Consider the following 19,274-nt stretch of genomic DNA (forward strand, 5'->3'; position numbering starts at 1 on the left):
TGGTCCTTTCCCAGGGCCAGCAGAGCAGCTGAGAAGGGGCAGCCGCTTCCTACACAGGAGCCTGCCATGGTCTCATGTGCCTGCCACCATGTTCCATGACTTTCTCTACTTCTTGGAAGAGGAAACTGAGGCACAGGGAAACTACATTACTTGTCCCAGGCTACACAGCGGAGAGGAATTCTTTGTTTTGTTTGTTTGGGGACAGCAGTTCACCAGGTAGCCTAGGCTGGCCCAGAACTCACAGAGATTTGCTTGCCTCTGCCTCCCCAGACCTGGGACAAAAGATGCATGCCTACAAGTGGGAACAAAACACCCAGGGAAGGAGTTACAGAGACAAAGTTTGGAGCTGTGATGAAAGGATGGACCATCTAGAGACTGCCATATCCAGGGATCCATCCCATAATCAGCTTCCAAACGCTGACACCATTGCATACACTAGCAAGATTTTGCTGAAAGGACCCAGATATAGCTTTCTCTTGTGAAACTATGCCGGGGCCAAACAAATACAGAAGTGGATGCTCACTGTCAGCTATTGGATGGATCACAGGGCTCCCAATGGAGAAGCTAGAGAAAGTACTCAAGGAGCTAAAGGGATCTGCAACCCTATAGTTGGAACAACATGATGAACTAACCAGTACCCCGGAGCTCTTGTCTCTAGCTGCATATGTATCGAAAGATGGCCTAGTTGGCCATCACTGGAAAGAGAGGCCCATTGGACTTGCAAACTTTATATGCCCCAGTACAGGGGAACGCCAGGGCTGAAAGAATGGGAATGGGTGGGTAGGGAAGTGGGGGGGGGGGGTATGGGGGACTTTTGGGATAGCATTGGAAATGTAATTGAGGAAAATACGTAATTTAAAAAAAAAAAAAAAGATGCATGCCACCGAGCTTGGCTAGCCTTGCGTTTTAACTGGCACCTCTGCTTCCCCCAGGCTTTGCAGCAGCCAGAATCTAAACCTGAACCCTTGGGTTAGGAACCACGGTTAGAAGAGAAGGCAAACCCCCAGCCATGAGAGGCCAGGGCTACCATGGCTGACTACTGCAGCAACCAGAGAGAGACAGGTACCTCAGGTCTCCTGCAGTCCATCTCCTCCCCACACCCCAGGTCCCTGTACGGCTCCTAAAGGAGTGCCCTGTGGCCATTCCCACGTCACCCCACCCCCTACCCGGCAAACATTCCACAATCAGATCGAGTAGAATTCCAGAGCCAAAAAATCAAAAGATGGCTGGCAAGACAGGGTTCCTACTGAGAGAGCTCTCCACTCCACAGACAGAGGGAGCAACTCCTCACAGGCTGTTGCTGGGACACGTGTCCCAGCTCCCCCTGCTGCTCTGTCCCCGCCCACTCACCCCTCCCACCTCCTGCTCTCCACCCAGCGGGCCCTCCTCCCACACCCGAGGGCAGGGGCACCTGTGGCTTGCTTGGCAGGGCTGGGTGCCAGGGGTCATGGCACTTTCCCTCTGCTTCTGGGCTTGCCTCCAGCCTCAGCCCACTGTGGTGACAGCCTGCCTGCCGTGGCTCAGAGAACAGAGTCAGAACTGTGTTCTTATGTCCCCAGCCAGGACCACACGCCTTGGCAGGCAGGCAGGCAGGCAGGGACTGGAGCCCCAGCCCAAAGTGGCCCACACTACCCAGCCACAGACTCTGTCTGTAATCAAACCTACCATTAGGGAGATGAGAGGCAGTATCCAGCCTCCGCACTCACCCCAGTCCAACCCTAGTGGCCACCCCTAAACATGGTACAGAAGCCAAGGGCCAGGACAGCAGTAACTCAGGGGCTTGGGGTCCCCAGAGGTAGCCCCAAGTCGGCACCTGAAGAGTTTCCCAGGAGAGAAGATACGACCAACTGCAGGCAGTTCCTTGTAGGAAGGGCACATGGATTGTGAGTTGTGGGGTACACTTCACTATGATATGGGGTCACTGCTGCTAAGGCCCAAAGGAGACTCACGAGGGCCTAGAGTGGACCCATGGCGGGGGACTAGCCCACAAGGAAAACTGAACTTTCTCTATCTCCTTTAGGGAGCCTCTATTTCTGCCTCTATCAAGAGGGGGTGATGGTGGAGCTGAGGCACCAAGAGGGACCTGATAAATGTCATTTCCCTCCTCTGGCTATGTTAGAAAGGGGACAGAGGAGCTGGAGAGATGGCTCAGTGGTTAAGAGCACTGACTGCTCTTCCAGAGGTCCTGAGTTCAATTCCCAGCAACTACATGGTGGCTCACAACCATCTGTAATGGGACCTGATGCCCTCTTCTGGTGTGTCTGAATACAGCAATGGTATACTGATATACATAAAATAAATAAATCTTTAGAGATAGAGAAAGAGAGAGAGAGAGAGAAGGAGGGAGGAAGGTGAGGAGGGAGGGAGGGAGGGAGGGAAGGAAGGAAGGAAGGAAGGAAGGAAGGAAGGAAGGAAGGAAGGAAGGAAGGAGAAAGACAGAGGACTCGGCTAGGGCTGCCTTTTCAAGAGGTGGCCTTGTATGACAATTTGCTATCCTGATCTGTCCTGGGAGTGCTGGGACAAGAGACCTTAAGGTCTGCCATGTTTGGGGCTCCAGCTTCCAAGCTGGCTGGCCCCCTTTTGTCAAGATCTGGCCACTCAATGCCTGGTCCTGTGTGGCCCATTCACGCCCATGTGACCCGGGTGAGGCTGGTGTTTACTCCAGCTGCCTGTCTTGACGCTTTGTAAAGAGCCAGGCTTCCTTCCCCTGGCTGGCTGTCTCTACCAGGTGAGGCTCAGGGGGGTCCTTCTTCCAAAGACAGTGTTGTCCCTGTGTTTCCTCTCACTCTTGAATGGTGAGACAGAATCAGAGGGGCAGGGAAGGAGTTTATTAGGAGGTGGCCCTGAGACACAAGAGCCACTGGGTAAGAACAACAAAAGGACAACTTAGGAAGCTGGCAGCTAACAGACCTGAATTTGTCAGGTGTCTCATTAGCCCCATATACCCATGAACCAGCAGAGGGACTGCCAACTCTGTTAGGATGGAGAGAAGCCCAGAGAGGTCAAGAGGCCAGCCCAAATCACACAGCTTTAAGTGGTAAACCCAGGGTGTACACCTAGGCTGCCAATAAGGAGTAATGCTTTTCACCATGAGGCTCTGGGGGACAACAGGACCTTCATGGTCTTCTGGGCCCCACAAGGGAAGGCAAAGTGCCACTGCTATTGAGGTGACAATCTCATCAGAATCTCCTCTGTCCTCAATCCCCTGCCAAAGCCACCATCTCTATCAGACTCCCTGTGGCTTAGCAGAGTGGCCACCCAGCTAGCAGGACACACAGGTGAGGTGCTCACAAACCCACCATGCTGGCAAGCATCAGCATCTATCCACAGTTCTCACCTATAGCTTCTTCTGCCCACCGCACCTGGGTGCCTGGCGGCATGCCCAGCTCACACCAAGGAAGTAGGGCAGGTGCCCTTTGCCCTCGAGGCTTAAGGAAACATGGAATTCAGGGGTACAGGAGGAGGCTGTGCACGGCAACCACGGAAAGGGCTAAACAGAGCTGGGGAGAGGCCACCCCTTGCCTACGAGAGGCCAGAGCTCAGCACCTCCCTTCTGTCTGAGGCAATCTAGGACCACACAAGCAATGGCCACCTAGAATCTAGGGACAGGCCCAGGAGCCAGCTAGGTTAGCCCAGGCAGGAGACCAGGTTAGCCCAGGCGGGAGGACAGAGCCAAGGACAGAGCAGGCAGAGGGCAGTTGCACAAAGGAACAGCCAGTAAAACAAGGTCCCAGTGCCCACATGTATGTCCTATAAGAACCTAGAACTTTCCCCTGGAGTCCCCAAACATTGCTACTGGTGTCTCTGCCATTGCTGCCACCCCGCCCCAGTGAAACCCAATCCTCCTGACTACTCTCAGGGACTAGTCCCTTACTACCTCAAACAGCCCTGTAAGACATCGTGTGTCCCCTTCATTATCTGTAAACTGTACCTCTTACCAGGGAAAGGAAGGTCACACCCAGGATTGGCCCCTAGCCTGGGTTCCATGCAGCCTTCACTGACGATGCTGCCTGTGCTAAAGGAAGTGTCAGATGTCACTTGCATCTGACATGGGACCGGGAGGACCAGAACCTCAGAGTCACCTGCACGGGACACCTGGGCCCTGAGCATGCCTCTGACCCTCTGGGGGGCTCTGTAGCCCAGGCCTACACAGCTCCACTCTTGACCGCCGCCCTCACCCCTGCCTTTTACTCCTTGCTTCCTGACCAGAGGGTGGCCCGGAAGATGGGTCAGCACTGGTTCTTCACCTAGGCTGTCCCAGGCTAGGTACGCTCAGGGAATGTAGGACTCAGTGGCCTCAGGAGCTGGGAGCACACAGATGAGCCCGAGGGCAGGCTTGGTGCCGGGGTCAGCTTCGGGTCAGCCTCTGTTCCACAGTGCACAGGGTGTGGAGGCTCGTGCCTTGGGACAAGCCGTAGGCGTGGTTGGCTTCAATATCCCACCACACCGTTCAGAGTCAGCTAGGCTGGATCTGGGACCCCAAAATACTGCCTCTTGGGCCAACACTTATATCCCACATGCATCTCAGTGTCCCTGAGCTAAGACACTGCCACCCTGAGTCAGGGCTCAGCTCTCTGTCGCCCCCACATCCGTCTACAAGCCTTGATGTCTGGGCACCAGTCCCAAGACCCACACTCCTTCCTCTAAGCTGGTGCAGGCTTTCCCTGGGGCTCACTCTGGGCCTACTCACTCGTGGGCTCCTCTGGTCAATGAGAAGTGACTGGCTCAGCCTGGTCTGGCTGCCTGTGGGGACAGCAGTGGACTCAGTTATGGGAGGGGCAGAAGGACCCACCGGTGAGAGGCTCCCTTCTCTCTGCCTCTCCATCCACCTCTCTCAACCCCCCTAAGCTCCTTTAAGAGCTAGGTCCACACTTGGAGCTGAGTACAAGCTTCAGCCCAGCAGGGCGGGGCAGGCTTCCTCCTGCTCCCCAGCGTCCCGCCTGGCACTGCCACTATGGCTTCTGTGGGGACCAGGCCCTCAGAGGTGACAGCTATTTCCCCATAGTCCTGATTTCTCTGCCTCAGGTGTTCTCCTGGCAGGCTCGGCTGACCAAGACATTTTGTGCACAGAGGAGGATGGCTATGCCCTAAGACACAGAGGGGTCACCCTGACAGCCCTCATTCGTGTAGGAATTTGGCACCACTGGGGGGGGGGAGATCAACACAAAGGTCAAAGGTCAAAGAAACACAGTCAAGGCTGGGGTGCTGGGGAAGGATGTGCGGATGTGCGTATGTGTGGGACACAGGGAGGAGGAGGAGGCTCAGATGAGAAAGGAGAAGAGGCGCCACAAGAGGAGGCTCCACGGCGCAGAAGGCCAGGCAAGTGGTAGGCTCTCAGAGGCTGAGGTGGGCTGTGGGTTGCAGAGCCTAGTCAGTGCTCTTTGCTTGGGGGTGGGGTTGTAGATGCAAAGGGACACAGGCCACTGGGAGGGAGGAGGGACAGGAGACTCCAGCATTTCTGGGTCAAGGGTCTTGGGTCCCTCCCCAGAGAACTTCTTCTCTGCCCTATTCAGCTGGTAGGGTCTCCATTCTGAACTCCCTTCTCTCTAAAGTCCCCAGTCACATGGTGCTTCCCCTGTGGCTTGCTCTTCTTGGCGTCCATCTTGATGCATTTGGGGGAAAGAGAGCACTCCAGGTGGCCTCAGCTTTGGCAGTGTTTGGGGTTCCAGGGGAAAGTTCTAGGTAGATCGATGTTCTGGATGCATTTGGAGGTGGGGACCCGCGTGATCTGCCTGCTGTCTCCAAGGTACCCAGGGGAGGGGGAGGGGCAGAACCTGGTTCCTGGGGCTAACCCCACCCACTCCAGGCTTCTGTTTCTGGCTGTGCTGGGTTGCGCCCCCTTCTGGGCCAGTGACAAACTACATCCACAGCTTCTGTCTGGGAGGGGCAGGAAATTATCCCCACCCCTGACCTGCTCAGCAAAGAGAGAGGAATTTGGGGGTCCAAATGCAGGCTGTCCTTACTCAGCAGCTCACAAGGCTGGCCCACCACACCCCCGAGTTCTGGAGTGACCCCACTGTCCTGCAACTGCCTGAATAGAGACACACTTCCTGTCCACTCTGCCCCTTTCACTGACACTAGGGACCCCGTACCAAAGACATAGTCAGCCCAGCCAGGCTGACTGGAACGGACTGCCAACCAGCAGGCTCTATGAGACACCACCTCATCCTGCAGCTGTGAACAGAGAGCCACCTCACAGGGCAAAGTTGACCTCTTGTGGCTGTAGCTGGGACATTAGACCCTAGGCAGAAGGAGAGGTTAGATAACCCAGATGGGTGTGCTGGGGTCTCGGGGTTATTCCAGTTGGGGAGGGGTACAATGGGAGAGAAAGGAGAAACACGAGGGAGGGGCCACAGGCCAAGGACTGCTGAAGCTTTCAGAAGCTGGGGCAGGCTCGAGGCAGATCTTACACACTGAGGAGGAAGCAGCCTGTGAGGCCTTAGCCTGGAACCCAGCCAAGAGCTCTGACCTCTAACCTAAAAGGAAGAGGCACGTTTGGAGCCACTAAGTTCCAGGTGACATGTGACAGCAACCGCAGGAAACCGGTGTGACGGGAAGAAGGCTGTTCCCAGACTCACACAAGTGTTTGCTCCCAGGAACATCCTCCAGGGCACAAGCTCAGCTGTGACCTTGAGTGCCCTTGGCCGAGCCATGACCGCTGGGTCCTCTGTTTCCTGAAGGCATTGCTTCTTCTGGTTTTGTTTTGCTTGTAAGATTTGTTTGTTTTTATTTCTTAGGCGTGAGTGTTTTGCCTGTGTGGAAGTGCACCACCTTTGTGCAGTCCCTCTCTCTGAAGGCCAGGAGAGGGCGCAAGGTTCCCTGGGCTGGAGTGACTTGAGGTTGGACACTATCTAAATGTGGGTGCTGGGAATTAAACCCTGGCCCTTCGCAAGAAGAGCAGCTAGTGCCCTTCAACCCTTGGCCATCTCTGCAGCTCTTCTTATAGCTTCTTTACCAGGGGTTTGAAATACTCACTCAACCCTCAGAGCTCCTGTACAAAACATGTGCTGACTGGCCCAGGCCCTGAGGAGAGAAGGAAGGCTCTAGAGTTGGATAAGAAGCCACTTGGATGCACATACCTGGGCTCTAATTTCCTCCATCCACTGCAGCACAGACCCCAGCTCCCATTCACCCAGTGAAAGCTTGCGAGTCCCCCACACCCCACCCCGCTCGCCTAGGCCAGCCAGCATGCCTTGAGCCTTTGAATCTTTCCCCACTTGACTGGAAAGCCATGGGGTATTCTCCCAGCATGGCCTTCTGTCTATGCCAGCCACAGGAGTTCTGGAGTTCTTGAGCACCGGCCCACAAGTCTGTCTTGTGTACTTCTGGATCTAAAGAATCTGAGGCACACAAGAGATGCTAAGCACCCATGAAACTACACACAAACACACACACACATAGAGACATACAGACACACACACAGACACATACACAGACACACAGACACACACACAGACACACACATACAGACACACACACACAGACACACACACACAGACACACACACACAGACACACACACACAGACACACACACAGACATACACACACAGACACACAGACACACAGACACAGACACACACACACATGTGGAGGTAAGAGACCCACAAATAGGAAGGAACAACATTTACAGATGGGAATGAAGCTGAAGAGAGAGGCTACAACCCTGTGAGCAACTACTAAACGCTGGACGGAATAAGCCCCCGGGGACACAGGGAAAGTGTCACACATATGTGGCCTTCAGGAGGGTGGGCCAGGCTAGTTACAACATTGTCTCCCTAGGGCCCCATGACTCTTCACCCACAGGGCCCACAAAAGTCACTTCAGTGGCTCCAAGCATGGTCTTTGTGTGTGTTTACGTGCTTGTGTGGAGACGCAGGGAGGGGCAGGGTACATACATCTGTGTAGGTCAGACTCTGATGTCAGATGTCTCAGTCATTATCATGTTTTAAAGACAGGGACTCACTCACTGAGCTAGGCTGGCCGGCCTGCAAGCCTCAGGGGTCACATCCTTTCTCCTCTTCTCCAATTCAGGGGTTACATGTGTGAACCAACACACTCAGCTTCTACGTGGGTGCTAGGAACGAAACTCAGGCCCTCATGCTGACTAACTGACCCCACGCCAACCCAAGCCCTGACCCCACGCCAACCCAAGCCCTTAATCTATCTTTGTCATTGAAAATGTCTATCTTCAACCTCCTAGCGTAGAAGTTCCAGTTGGCGGTGGCACTTCTGGGCCACAGCACAGCAGGCACAGAAATCTCCCCTGATCACAAGCCATCAGGAAGACACTAGGTCTGAGCCAACCCTTGGGTTACCATTCCCCGCTGCCCACACTGAATACCCTTTCCTCTTTGTTTTATGAAAATTGAAACTGGTGGCAGGCACACACGGCTACACACCAGCCAAGGAAGTGTAGAAAAGACAGTACATCCCAGTGGGTGGGGAGCCATCGTACACGGAAGGCAGATCTGCCAGGGATGAGGACATGGGCCTATGTCTCAGCACTAGGAGACTGCCGCAGCAGAGCCATGAGTTCAAGACCAGCTTGGACTTCGGCATGAGATACCCCCCCCCCCCCCCGACTGAAAACAACAAAACAATTTCTAAAGAGAGGAAGAGGCACAGCAGGGAGCATCAGACATTGGTGCTAGGAACACTGACAAGATGGCAGCGTTTCCCAAAGTCCTCAGCCAGCACCCCAGGGCCAATGTGCTGATTGGAATGCAGGCCCAGCTGAGCATGGTGCTCCATGCCTGCTGTCTTAGCTCTCCAGAGACTAAGGCAGGAGGATGGAGAGTTCCAGGCTAGTCTGGGCACCATGGGCAGACCCTCTGTCAGAATGAAATGTCAACTAAAACAGGAAGGGGAAAGGAGAAAGAGGGAGGGTCGGCTGGTCTCTGCCCGTGAGCCCCACTGTGCCCAGAGGGACTCCAGGCCTTCTCTCTCTGGGTAAAAGGCCTCTTTACTGCCTGTGCCTTCAGAGGCCTCTAGACTTCCTGCCCTGACTTGCAAGCCATGCTTCCAGCATTATGAGATGTGCCCAATAAGATAAAAATCACTGCGAGTGGGAGCCAGGCATTGGATCCCAGCTCCACTGGTAGCACCCAAGGGAGAGGAAGGTATAGCGAGGTGTATGGCAGGTGCCCGGGAGGTCCTACTGCAGAGGAGGGTACTGGGGGGGGGGGCAACGTGTAGGGAGCAGCGTCCCCCTCTGCATCCCCGGAGCAGCTGTGGCTCCCCAACCATAGGCAGAACCTGTCTGTGCCTGGTGTTGCCATGCTCAGCCCTCCACATGCCGCTATGGGCCGTCTGCCAGCTGAGTATCCTTCTCTGCCTTCCTGGCGACAGAGGCAGCCTCAGCTAGAGCCTATTATTCCGACAAAGAGGAGGAAGAGAGGCAGGGTTGCTGGTGATAAGTCAGAGCCCTCCTTCTGTGTGCTGGAGTCACGCTGCAGGTCAGACGAGGCCGCCTCTTGTCTTCTCCTGGTCAGTGTGCTAGTTAAATTTTTGGTCAGCCTGACACAAGTTCTAGTTGTCTAGGAAGGGGAACTGAGATAGCTCCCTCCATCAGATGGCCCGTGGGCAAGTCTGTGGGGCATCTTCTTGATTGATGATTGATATGGAAGGGTAAAGCCCACTGTGGGCGGCACCACCCCCACGTAAGTGGTTCTGGATTCTCTAAGAAAGCCACGCTGAGCAAATCAGTAAACAGTGTCCCTCCACAGCCTCTCCTTCACATCCTGCCTTCAGGTTCCTGCCTTGGCTTCCTTCAATGGATTGTTACTGGATCTGTAAGCCCCCAGCCCCCTTTCAAGTGTTTTATCACAGGGATAGAAAGCTTAACTAAGGCAGGTCGGGCAGCATCCTTGTGCCAGATGACGAAACCAAAGCATGAGACAACATCCGGCTTATACCAGAAGCTCAGTAGAGCCAGGTCTTAGCCCAGCAAGCCCAGATCCATCTGTGTGAAAATGCTCATATCCTGGCTGCACAGCACGTAGCTTATTTAACACATGCCAGGAACAAAGGGGGGAATGGGTGGGAAGGGCAGTTGGAAGGAGCATCCCTACTAGACACAGCCCCAGTACCCAGAAACCCTCTCCACGGCTGCAGCTCAGCCCAAGGAACCTGTTTCTTAGAACCTGTGATCTCAGGAGAAGCCCCTGAACCCAGAGCCACTCCCACCCCTCAGGGACAAAAAAGATACAGCGCCAGTCTTGAGTTAGGAAGATGCCACAAAGAAGGCCTGGAACAATGCTGTTCTCAGAGAGCTCTGGGAAGTAGGTGGGAGACAGGAAGACAGACAGACGGACAGACAGACAGACAGACAAATAGGCAGCAGAAGCAGGGAGAAGCTCTGAGGAACCTCAAACCCCACCTTAGGGAGGGAGCCAGACAAGGAGTATCCCCTGCCAGGGCCAATTAAAGAATGTCCCCACAAGGGCCAGGCTAGGAGTAAATTTCACAGGGTCCTAACAATGAATGTCCCCACATAGGCCTAACAAAGGTGTCCCCAAGGAATGCTGCAAGGCCAGATCCCATTCCCTGCTGCAGAGCAGCTCAGGGCCTGAGGACAGTGGAAGTCCTAGGGTAGCCTCAGAGCCAGGAAATGGGGCCTTAGTAGCCTAGGCCAACACCTGACAAAGGCTGTTTATATGCAGGGAAGGGTTTCCTCAGCTCAGGGTTCCAGGCTACAGTGGTGGGGAAGACTGGGTGGGAGGAGCAGCAGGGACCAGGCAGGAGGAGTCACATGGCATCCGCAGTCAGGAAGCAGAGAGGAGAGTGGCCGCCTGGTGCAGAGACAGAGAGACAGAGCTTTGCCCAGTCTCTCTTCTCAAACACAGTCAACAACAGTGCCTTATCATAGCTGTGGTGGCGAGGGCCTTCCCGATTTCCAGGTCCTTCCAAGGGAGCACGAAGTCAGCCCCGAACCTTGAAGGCAAAGCCAGGAAGACAGACAGATAGGGACCTGAGGAACCTTGCCACCCAAGCAGGACCTCCACAGCAGAGCATTCCTCTCCACATCTGTCTGCTCCTGCCCTGAACAGCCCAGCAATTCTGATACGGTGTTAGGGTCATTGGAATAGCAGACTCCATAAGGCTTCCCGGTCTTGATCAGGAAGCCCAGCTGGGTGAAGGCTGCAGCAGCAGCTTCTGAGATGCTGCCTGGGGGACAGGTTAGCAGCAAGGTTGTCCCAGGACAGTCCCAGGACAGCTATCAGGAGATTAGGGTAGATGAGCCCGGGAGGAGAGGATCAGCAAGGACCAGGATGATGGGTGTTCTGCATTGCAGACCCTGAAGATAGACATGGGGATTGATGGCCAAGGAATGTTCCAGAAGGAGGACCAGGCTTTCCCTATAGCCTCTCAGAAACTGACCCTGTCCATCCTGGATTACCTCAGTAAGATCTGGGTGAAACTGTATAGTCCAGGCTACCTAGTGATTCTCCTGCCTCACTCCCCTAGTGTGGAGATCACTGGTGTGTGTGTGTGTGTGTGTGTGTGTGTGTGTGTATGTGTGTGTGTGTGTGTGTATGTGTGTGTGTGTGTGTATGTGTATGTGTATGTGTGTGTGTGTGTGTGTGTGTGTGTGTGTGTGTGTGTATGTGTGTGTATGTGTGTGTGTGTGTGTGTGTGATATGCCCAGCTTAAGATTTATCACAGCAGCCGGGCAGTGGTGGCACATGCCTTTAATCCCAGCACTTGGGAGGCAGAGGCAGGCGGATTTCTGAGTTCGAGGCCAGCCTGGTCTACAGAGTGAGTTCCAGGGCAGCCAGGGCTACACAGAGAAACCCTGTCTCGAAAAACAAAACAAAACAAAAGATTTATCACAGCAACCATAGTAAGCTGCCATCTCTGGGTGAGACAGGCTAGGTGATAGGCTACAAGAGGAGGGATGGGAGGAGTCTTCAAGCAACAAAGACTGTGCAGCAAGAGACAGTGCTAGGGCTACAGCTCTCCTACCTCAATGCCTCTACACAGCATCTGCCCTCACTGACCCGTCCACGAGGAAGCCGCTTTCCTTCCCGATGGCGGGTAATGTGATGGTTAATTCTGACTGTCAGCTTGACTGGGTCTTGAATCACCTACTAGACAAACCTCTAGGCACAGCCATGAGGGATTTTCTAGATTGAGTTAAGTAAGCAAGGGAGACCCCACCTGAATGTGGGGTCCTGGACTGGATACAAGGGAGAAAGTGAGCCACCCAGAAAGTCTCCTCCTCTCTGCTTCCTGAATGCAGATGCCATGTGACTCCTCCTGCTTGCTGACGGCTGCTCCTCATGCCAAGTCTTCCCCACCACTGTAGCCTGGAACCCTGAGCTGAGGAAACCCTTCCCTGCATATAAGCAGCCTTTGTCAGGTGTTGGATCACATTAATAAGTAGCCTTGAGCCTATGTCCTGCCTAGGCTACTAAGGATCACAGTGACAAGGAAAGAGAGTTACACAGGCAGTAATGGTACCCATGGGTAAACCAGCCTGTGGCAGCCAGGCTTCTGCACCTGTGTGCTAGTGAGGATGTGGGGTCCTCCACCATCCACTGCAGTGTGTGGATGCCGGCATCTGGAGAGGGTAGGAATGGGGCCACAAACCCTGGTAGCCATTTATGCACACAGCTAAGCCCCAGTCCTCTCAAGTTAGGTCTCATGAAGCCCCATCCAAGGGATGCACACAGCTGGGAATGATGCTGGCATGCAGCTGAGAAAGGGAGAGGCTGGGACCAGAGTGGCTGGCTATGGCTTTGGGTACACACAGCTCGGATCACCAGTGGGGACTGTGGCTTCTAGTGTCTCTGCAGATATGAGAAACTCCTTACAGGAGAGGCTGCTACACCACCCAGAAATGACATGCAAAGCCACCATCAGTCTAACAGGGCAGGTGGCCACCCCCACGGCCATGCAGGAAGGACAGTCAGGAATGACACACACTGCTGTTGTAGAGTGCGTAACCTACACAGCCTTGCCTGGAAGCTATCACGGCGTCTTAGCGTTTGTGTCACCATCATGCCCCTGAGGCCGACTCAGTTGGATGGCCTCATTTCACGGTGGCTATTCTGCAGTCAGAGCAGCTGAGGCTTTGGGAGGCCCTGAAGTTCACAAGGTTAGGGTATGGACCCACTGTGACACTAAGGCCGTCTCCCTCCTGTCATTGTGGAGCATGTAGAATCACTTCCACTCCAAGGAGCCTGTGCTCAGCACAAGGACAACTGCTTTGAGAGCCCTCTCCTACCTTGCCAGCTTCCTTCCATATGCGCATTAAAACGGCTCTTGTTCCAACTAGAGGCTCAAGGCTGTTAACAGAGCCAAGTGCCCCACACAGGACTCCAAATAACACTCTTCTCTGCAGAAGGGACTACACACCAGGCTATGGTTCCTTTGGGCCTTGTTAGCTAAAGGAACTGTGGCTTGGTTCACCATAGTCCTCACAGGATGGAGAAGTGGGCCCAAGGTGCCTGGCAGGTGCTGGTCCACAGCCCAGAACTGGATCTACAACCAGCAGTGGCTTTCCTAGTGCAGCGCCCGGGTCAACGTTGCCCACACAAAGTTTAGCTACCCGGAAGCTTCACCAGGGACAATTCCATCCCTGACACAGAGGTGGCCCTGTTCCCTAAGTGACACCAAATCCTATGAACCCTGGTGGGTCAAACCCAGTGGCTTCAAACTCATTGCTTTGCACAAGAATTCCTGGGCATCCTGGCCTGGCAAAGGCCTTTTCCTCAACTAGCTCCATATAGAGAACACTTGGCTGGCTGAGGTGTTTACAGCCCTGCTAAGAAGTAGATGTCCCCTTCCTGCCCTGACCAACCACCCCCAGAGAGGACTATGCAAGTCAGAACTGGCTGAAGCCACCACAGCTGGGCTCTCGAGAGACTTCCCTGTAGCTAAGCTCTAAAAAGATGGGCTACGTTGGTGTGTATGTGCACGTATATGTGCATGCAATGTCCGTGTCCATGTGTGTGTGTGTGTGTGTGTGTGTGTGCATGAGAGTGTGTCCTGAGCAGGAGTCCGCATGCTGAGCAGGAAGGAGTCTGTGTGTGCACCCCTGTGTGCTTCAGATGTGTATAGGGGTGCTGTGTATCACCTGTGGTTATGAGTGGATATTGGTTTCTGTGGAGTACAGGGTCTAGACTTTGTCTATGCACACACTCATGATACAGTCATGAGGCCTGTGCGTATCTCTGCTAGGAGGACTGATTTCCCACCCACATACTATGCAAGCGTTCGGGTGTCGGTGAGTCTGTGAGGCCCGTATCTTTCTCTGTGCTCTGTAGTCTTTTCATCTTGGTATTTGCATGTATGCACCTGTGTTGGTGTATCCCTGTGTGTTGGTATGAACGCACGTGTGTGTACGCATGTCCATATCTGTCCCACATGTTTGAGCACCTGTATTTACAAGTACACTCATTGGTGCTATATATATTTGTCCGTGGTGGGGAGGATCTGATCCATAGTCTCTGTGTGTATCTATGCACATGTTTGCATGTGTACCACATGTAACCCATCACCACGGCCCATGTGACCGGCCCTGCCGCAGGCAAACAGTGCACAGCTGGTGTGAGCCACGCCGCCCACTGCTGGATGAGAGGTGGCAGGTGTATGATAATCCATCAGTCACCGTCAGATTCCAAGCCGTGCAGCTGCCCCCGTGGGACCTGACTATAGGCCATGTTCCTGGCCTTCACGGCTAGAAGCTGCCCTGGGCCATCCATCCTGGTGGGAGCAGCTGGCAGACGGGGCCCCGGTGCCCTGCTCAGCCTGTCACTGCAGGGCAGGACTGCCAGCCAGTCTTCTTTGTCTACTGACCTGGCCCCCAGCTTTGTTTTGCTTAGACAGCAGGGCTGTGCCCCCTGACCCTGTACCTTGGCTTCCTGACTCTCAGGGAGCACTCCTCCCACCTCCTCTCCCCCTCCCCCACCCAGGGCAGCCTCCAGAGCAGGTCAGTGTGTAACCAACCACCTAGGAGTTACCTTTGGGGACACAGAAGTGACAACGCCTATCCAAACATCCCAAGCAGAGCTCCTTACTGGAAATTGAAATGTCACCCCCAAAACTTATGACCTGGCACTTTCTGGATTAGAGTTGAAGCAGGTGGTAGAAGCAAGACACAGGGCTCAAACTCCAGTACCCCACCACTGCTGTGTGGCAAGGGTGGGCGCCTCAGGCTCTCTGAGCCTACTGCACACTGTTGTGCTGACGTACACACAAACACACACACACAAACAAACACAAGCCTCTGCTTGCCTGAGTATCACAGAAGACTATGGCCTACCGGCCACCAGGCACATCTCACAGACTCAGTACAGGAAACGGGATTGCTGAAGGCCCCTTAGCCCAAAGCCTCCAGTGCACCTCTCCCCACACACTGGCTGGCTCCATAAGGGGCTGGCCTGTCCCTCACCGGGAACATGGTTGGGCCCCTGCGGACACATCTCAGGGTAGACTTTCCCTGGAGGGGTGGGTAGGAAATGCAGAGACAGGGTGTTTTTAAGACACAGTCCAGAAAGGGGTGTCCTGGACCTTGGAGGGCTCTTATCAATTCAGAGCACCCTGGTTTCTACAGGACATGCCTGTGGAACTAAAGGGAGTGCCAAGGGAAGTGCGGTCCAGGCAAGCATAGCATTCTGCCCACTGACCTGGGGAAGCCAGCAGTGCTAAGTGCCCAGGCTCACACACAGACAGCACTTCCCTTGGTACCAGATGCCACAGGCTGTGGAAGCCAGGCTTACCTGCTGCCATGGCTGTTCACAGATGTAAGGTTCTGAGTGTGTTGGGTGAATGTGTGAGTGTGGGGAAAAAGGGGTGCTAGTCTCTGGCAGCATCTGCCCTGCACCCCCCCTTTTCTGTATGGGCACCCTGTACACACCTGCTAGTGTCTGAAGCCCCTGAGGCCCCCAAGGCATAAGCACTTGGTCTGTCAGGTCAACCCGAGGATTGAGTCCATCTCACAGAAGAAAGGAGAATGTAACTGAAAGATGAATACTCCAGATCTAAGCCTGGGCCCGTAGTGGTCCAACCTACTGTGCCACACGATCGATCTCTGGCCTGCATGTCACCGCCCTCAGCCCCAACTCCTGCTGTTCTCTAACAAGCTATGTGGCAGGTCTCTATCATCTCAGTGGCTTGTCGGGCCCCTGAGTTTCCACTCCTCTCCAGGGACAGCACAGACCAGGTTCCCACAGGTACTCCTTAGTCCATCCCCCTCCTACGGTGGCCCTGCAGGCATCCCTAGGACCTTGAGAAGAGACTCTAAGGATACAAGTGTCCACTGCATCTTCAGAACCTACAGTGAAGGCCTCAGGAGCACACGAGTGGCTGATGGGTTCAGGAGGGCCACCCTAGCCACAGTTCCCTCGAAAACCACCGAACAACAGAGGGATAAGAGGCCATCAACCCGGGAAGCCTCAATACAGCCGTCCTCCTCCCTGCTAGCCCAGCACTACGGAAACCTTGACAGGTGACTAGGTCAGTTGGTTCTCATACCCACTTCCCGCAGAAACTACCTGCAGGCTCAAAGTTTGCTGCAGTGACGTTTACAAGCATGAATGAACAGCCACCGCACAGGCAGAGTCATCACAGAGCATGAAGAGAATTCTCCAAGCCCCAAGAAGCAGAAATTGAGCCCCGTACGCCGAGGACCTGAGGTGGAGCCCAGCTCTGAACTCAGTGTCCCAACTCAGCCTCCAGAGCCGCAGCCCATGGGCTGGCTCAGGCCCAGCCCCCCATGTGGAGAGACGCAAGAAGCTCTTCTACCTGTAGCTGTGAGGTCTACGCCATCTCCATCCCAGCTGTCCCGGCTGCTCTGCTGGCTCGACACTGGCAGCGGCTCCTGGGTGGTCCTGATGCCCCTGGATAGACTGTCTGTGGGGGGCACTGGCTGTAGCTCGGGCTCTGATGCAGGAGCATGGACAATTGCAGGTGCCTCCAGGGGAGCTGAGGTAACCTGTAAGGAAGACAAACGAGTCAGAAAGGAGAGGGGCCTTGGGCTGTCTTTCCATTTCCCCCTCACTGTGGCCTGACCTCTCCGGTCAGCAGTTCAGCTGAGCTGGCATGACACCGAAGACTATGGACTCTCATTGTCTGGCCAGGAACCTCAGGCTGACACCAGACACTGTAATACTGTGCGTGTCCCGTCTCTTGATGTCTTGACACGCAGAAGCCCCTAGCTTCTGACAGCCACCCTGGTGAGGATTTACGAGGGAGCCAGGAGAGGTGCACCAAGGTTCAGCCTTACATAGCCAGTCCCTGGGGATGTCTGTATGCTGCCGCCGTGCACTGTATAACAGGGCCCTGCTTGGGAAGCTGGGATGATTATCTCAGCTGCACCCTACAGGTTAGGGGGAAGGGATGTCATTTCTCCAATTCCTTTGGGGAGCAGTCTCTTCGAGACCAGGCAGCATCCATCCTGTCCCGTTATGAATGTCAGGCATGGGTGAGGCTCCCCACTGCACGGGGTGACTGACTGGAGAGGGTTCAGGAAACCAGGGATACCATCCTTAGGGTCTTTGGGGGGAGCTACTGCTTAGCGTCTTCCCCTTTATAGCATGCATTTGCCTAGGCTCACTTCCTCACACAACGCGTTCTAAGTCCCTGCATCACGGGCATCAAAAGAGAAGACATGCGTGGTAGGTCCCCTTTGAAACCAGACATCCTAGGTGTCGGCACACCTCTGTTCCCACGTGTGATTCAGGCTGCTGGGCACAGTGACTGCCATGTCCCTATCCAGTCTCTACCGAGACACCCGTCTGTATGCATGCAACCCCCACCAGCACACTCAACTTGGTGAGTTAGCCTCGAAAATCAGGGTACAATATATGGGGGGTCAGTTCTCTCCTTCTACCGTGTAGGTACCAGGGATCAAACGCAGGCACACTGTGATGCTTGCTAGCAGACACATCCCCTCACTGAGCTATCTCACACGTGTTCTCTCGTCGAGCCGTCTCACCTGCCCTTCCCCATGCATATTTTTTTTTTTTTTTTTTTTTTTTTTTTGGTTTTTCGAGACAGGGTTTCTCTGTATAGCTCTGGCTGTCCTGGAACTCACTTTGTAGACCAGGCTGGCCTCGAACTCAGAAATCCGCCTGCCTCTGCCTCCCGAGTGCTGGGATTAAAGGCGTGCGCCACCACGCCCGGCTTCCCCATGCATATTTAAGTTGTGGACACACGCGCTCAACAAAGAACTCACCAGTTACCACAGAGAGCTGTCCCCCACACCCCATATCCAGACCTAGGACATTCTCACCTCCCAGAGAGAAATGGTCTCAACCACCCCATTCCACTTCCTGGCCATCGCCCTTCTAACCACCCCCACCCCGCCCCCACCTACCCACCATACACACCTCTTTCTGCCCCGTGACCCTGACTGTTCTATTGCCCGCCCCCACTTCAAGGCTGGGAAAACTGAAGTTTCAGAAGTGGCCTCAGTAAAGGGGATAAGTCACAAGCAGGGTCAGCCCAGGCCAGAGGGATTCCCAGGTCTAGGTGGGCAGCTGGGGCCAGCTCAGCCTCTGCTAGGCCATTTGGACCACAGGGAGCCAAGCCCAGGCTGGTGGCTCTCCCTCTTCTGCACTGAGAGTGTAGGGCTGCTAAGAAGTCATTTTCTGTTCATCCAGTTATTTTTAATTTTTTTTTTCAAGTTTTTTCTCCCAGGGCTTAGTTCCGTAGGAGTAGCACCCTAAGTGAGACGGATGTTCAGAGCTCCTGAGGCGAGCACAGCCCCCGCCAGCCCTGCAGGCAAAGAGGCAGATGAATTTACTGTGCTGTTTCCTGGAACGCTTTAATTTATAGCATCCATATGAAGACACTGCCCAGCCACAGCCCCCGCAAACTCCACGGCAGGCATGCAAGGCTGGAACCAGGAGGCACCATATCGGGCCACACACATCATTTCTTCATTCATTCATTCGTTCCTTGGGACCTGGGGTGAGTCTAATCACTGTGGCAGGGATTCCCTGAGTATAGATTGGGGCCCTACCCTGCAGGGGCTTTGGCTGCTTCAAAATCTTGTCTTAAATCACCATGGAAAATTCTATCAGGGTGAAACTAAAGAAAGACAGTCATAGGGTTGTCACATCCACGAGGGGTGGCAGAATGCTACACTGCCAGCCAGGGACTCCTGCTGCCAGGGGAGGGTTTGTCTTTGTGCGAGCCTCTGGAGATGGGGCTAGAGGGGAGCAGAGGACTTGCGAACGTTCTGTACTTCTTGTTCCATACCTGTGACCTACTTTTTCTCCTGGAGTAGAGAAACCAGCAGGGTTCTGCTGGGACGAAGTAGTTG

General features: G+C 54.4%; 1 protein-coding gene across 2 annotated transcripts in view; it reads right to left on the reverse strand.

The window, feature by feature from the left end:
• Gse1 (Gse1 coiled-coil protein) overlaps positions 1-19,274 on the reverse strand; it is a 355,349-nt gene that overhangs the window by 211,233 nt on the left and 124,842 nt on the right. For both annotated transcript variants that reach the window (XM_021169947.3, XM_029480385.2), the window contains exon 2: positions 16,751-16,940. In XM_021169947.3, coding sequence (XP_021025606.3) covers positions 16,751-16,940 — 190 coding nt within the window. The remainder of the gene's footprint in view (positions 1-16,750; positions 16,941-19,274) is intronic.

Source organism: Mus caroli, unplaced genomic scaffold, assembly GCF_978045245.1.
Source record: "Mus caroli unplaced genomic scaffold, Mus_caroli_1 scaffold_10, whole genome shotgun sequence".
NCBI classification, from domain to species: Eukaryota; Metazoa; Chordata; class Mammalia; order Rodentia; family Muridae; genus Mus; species Mus caroli.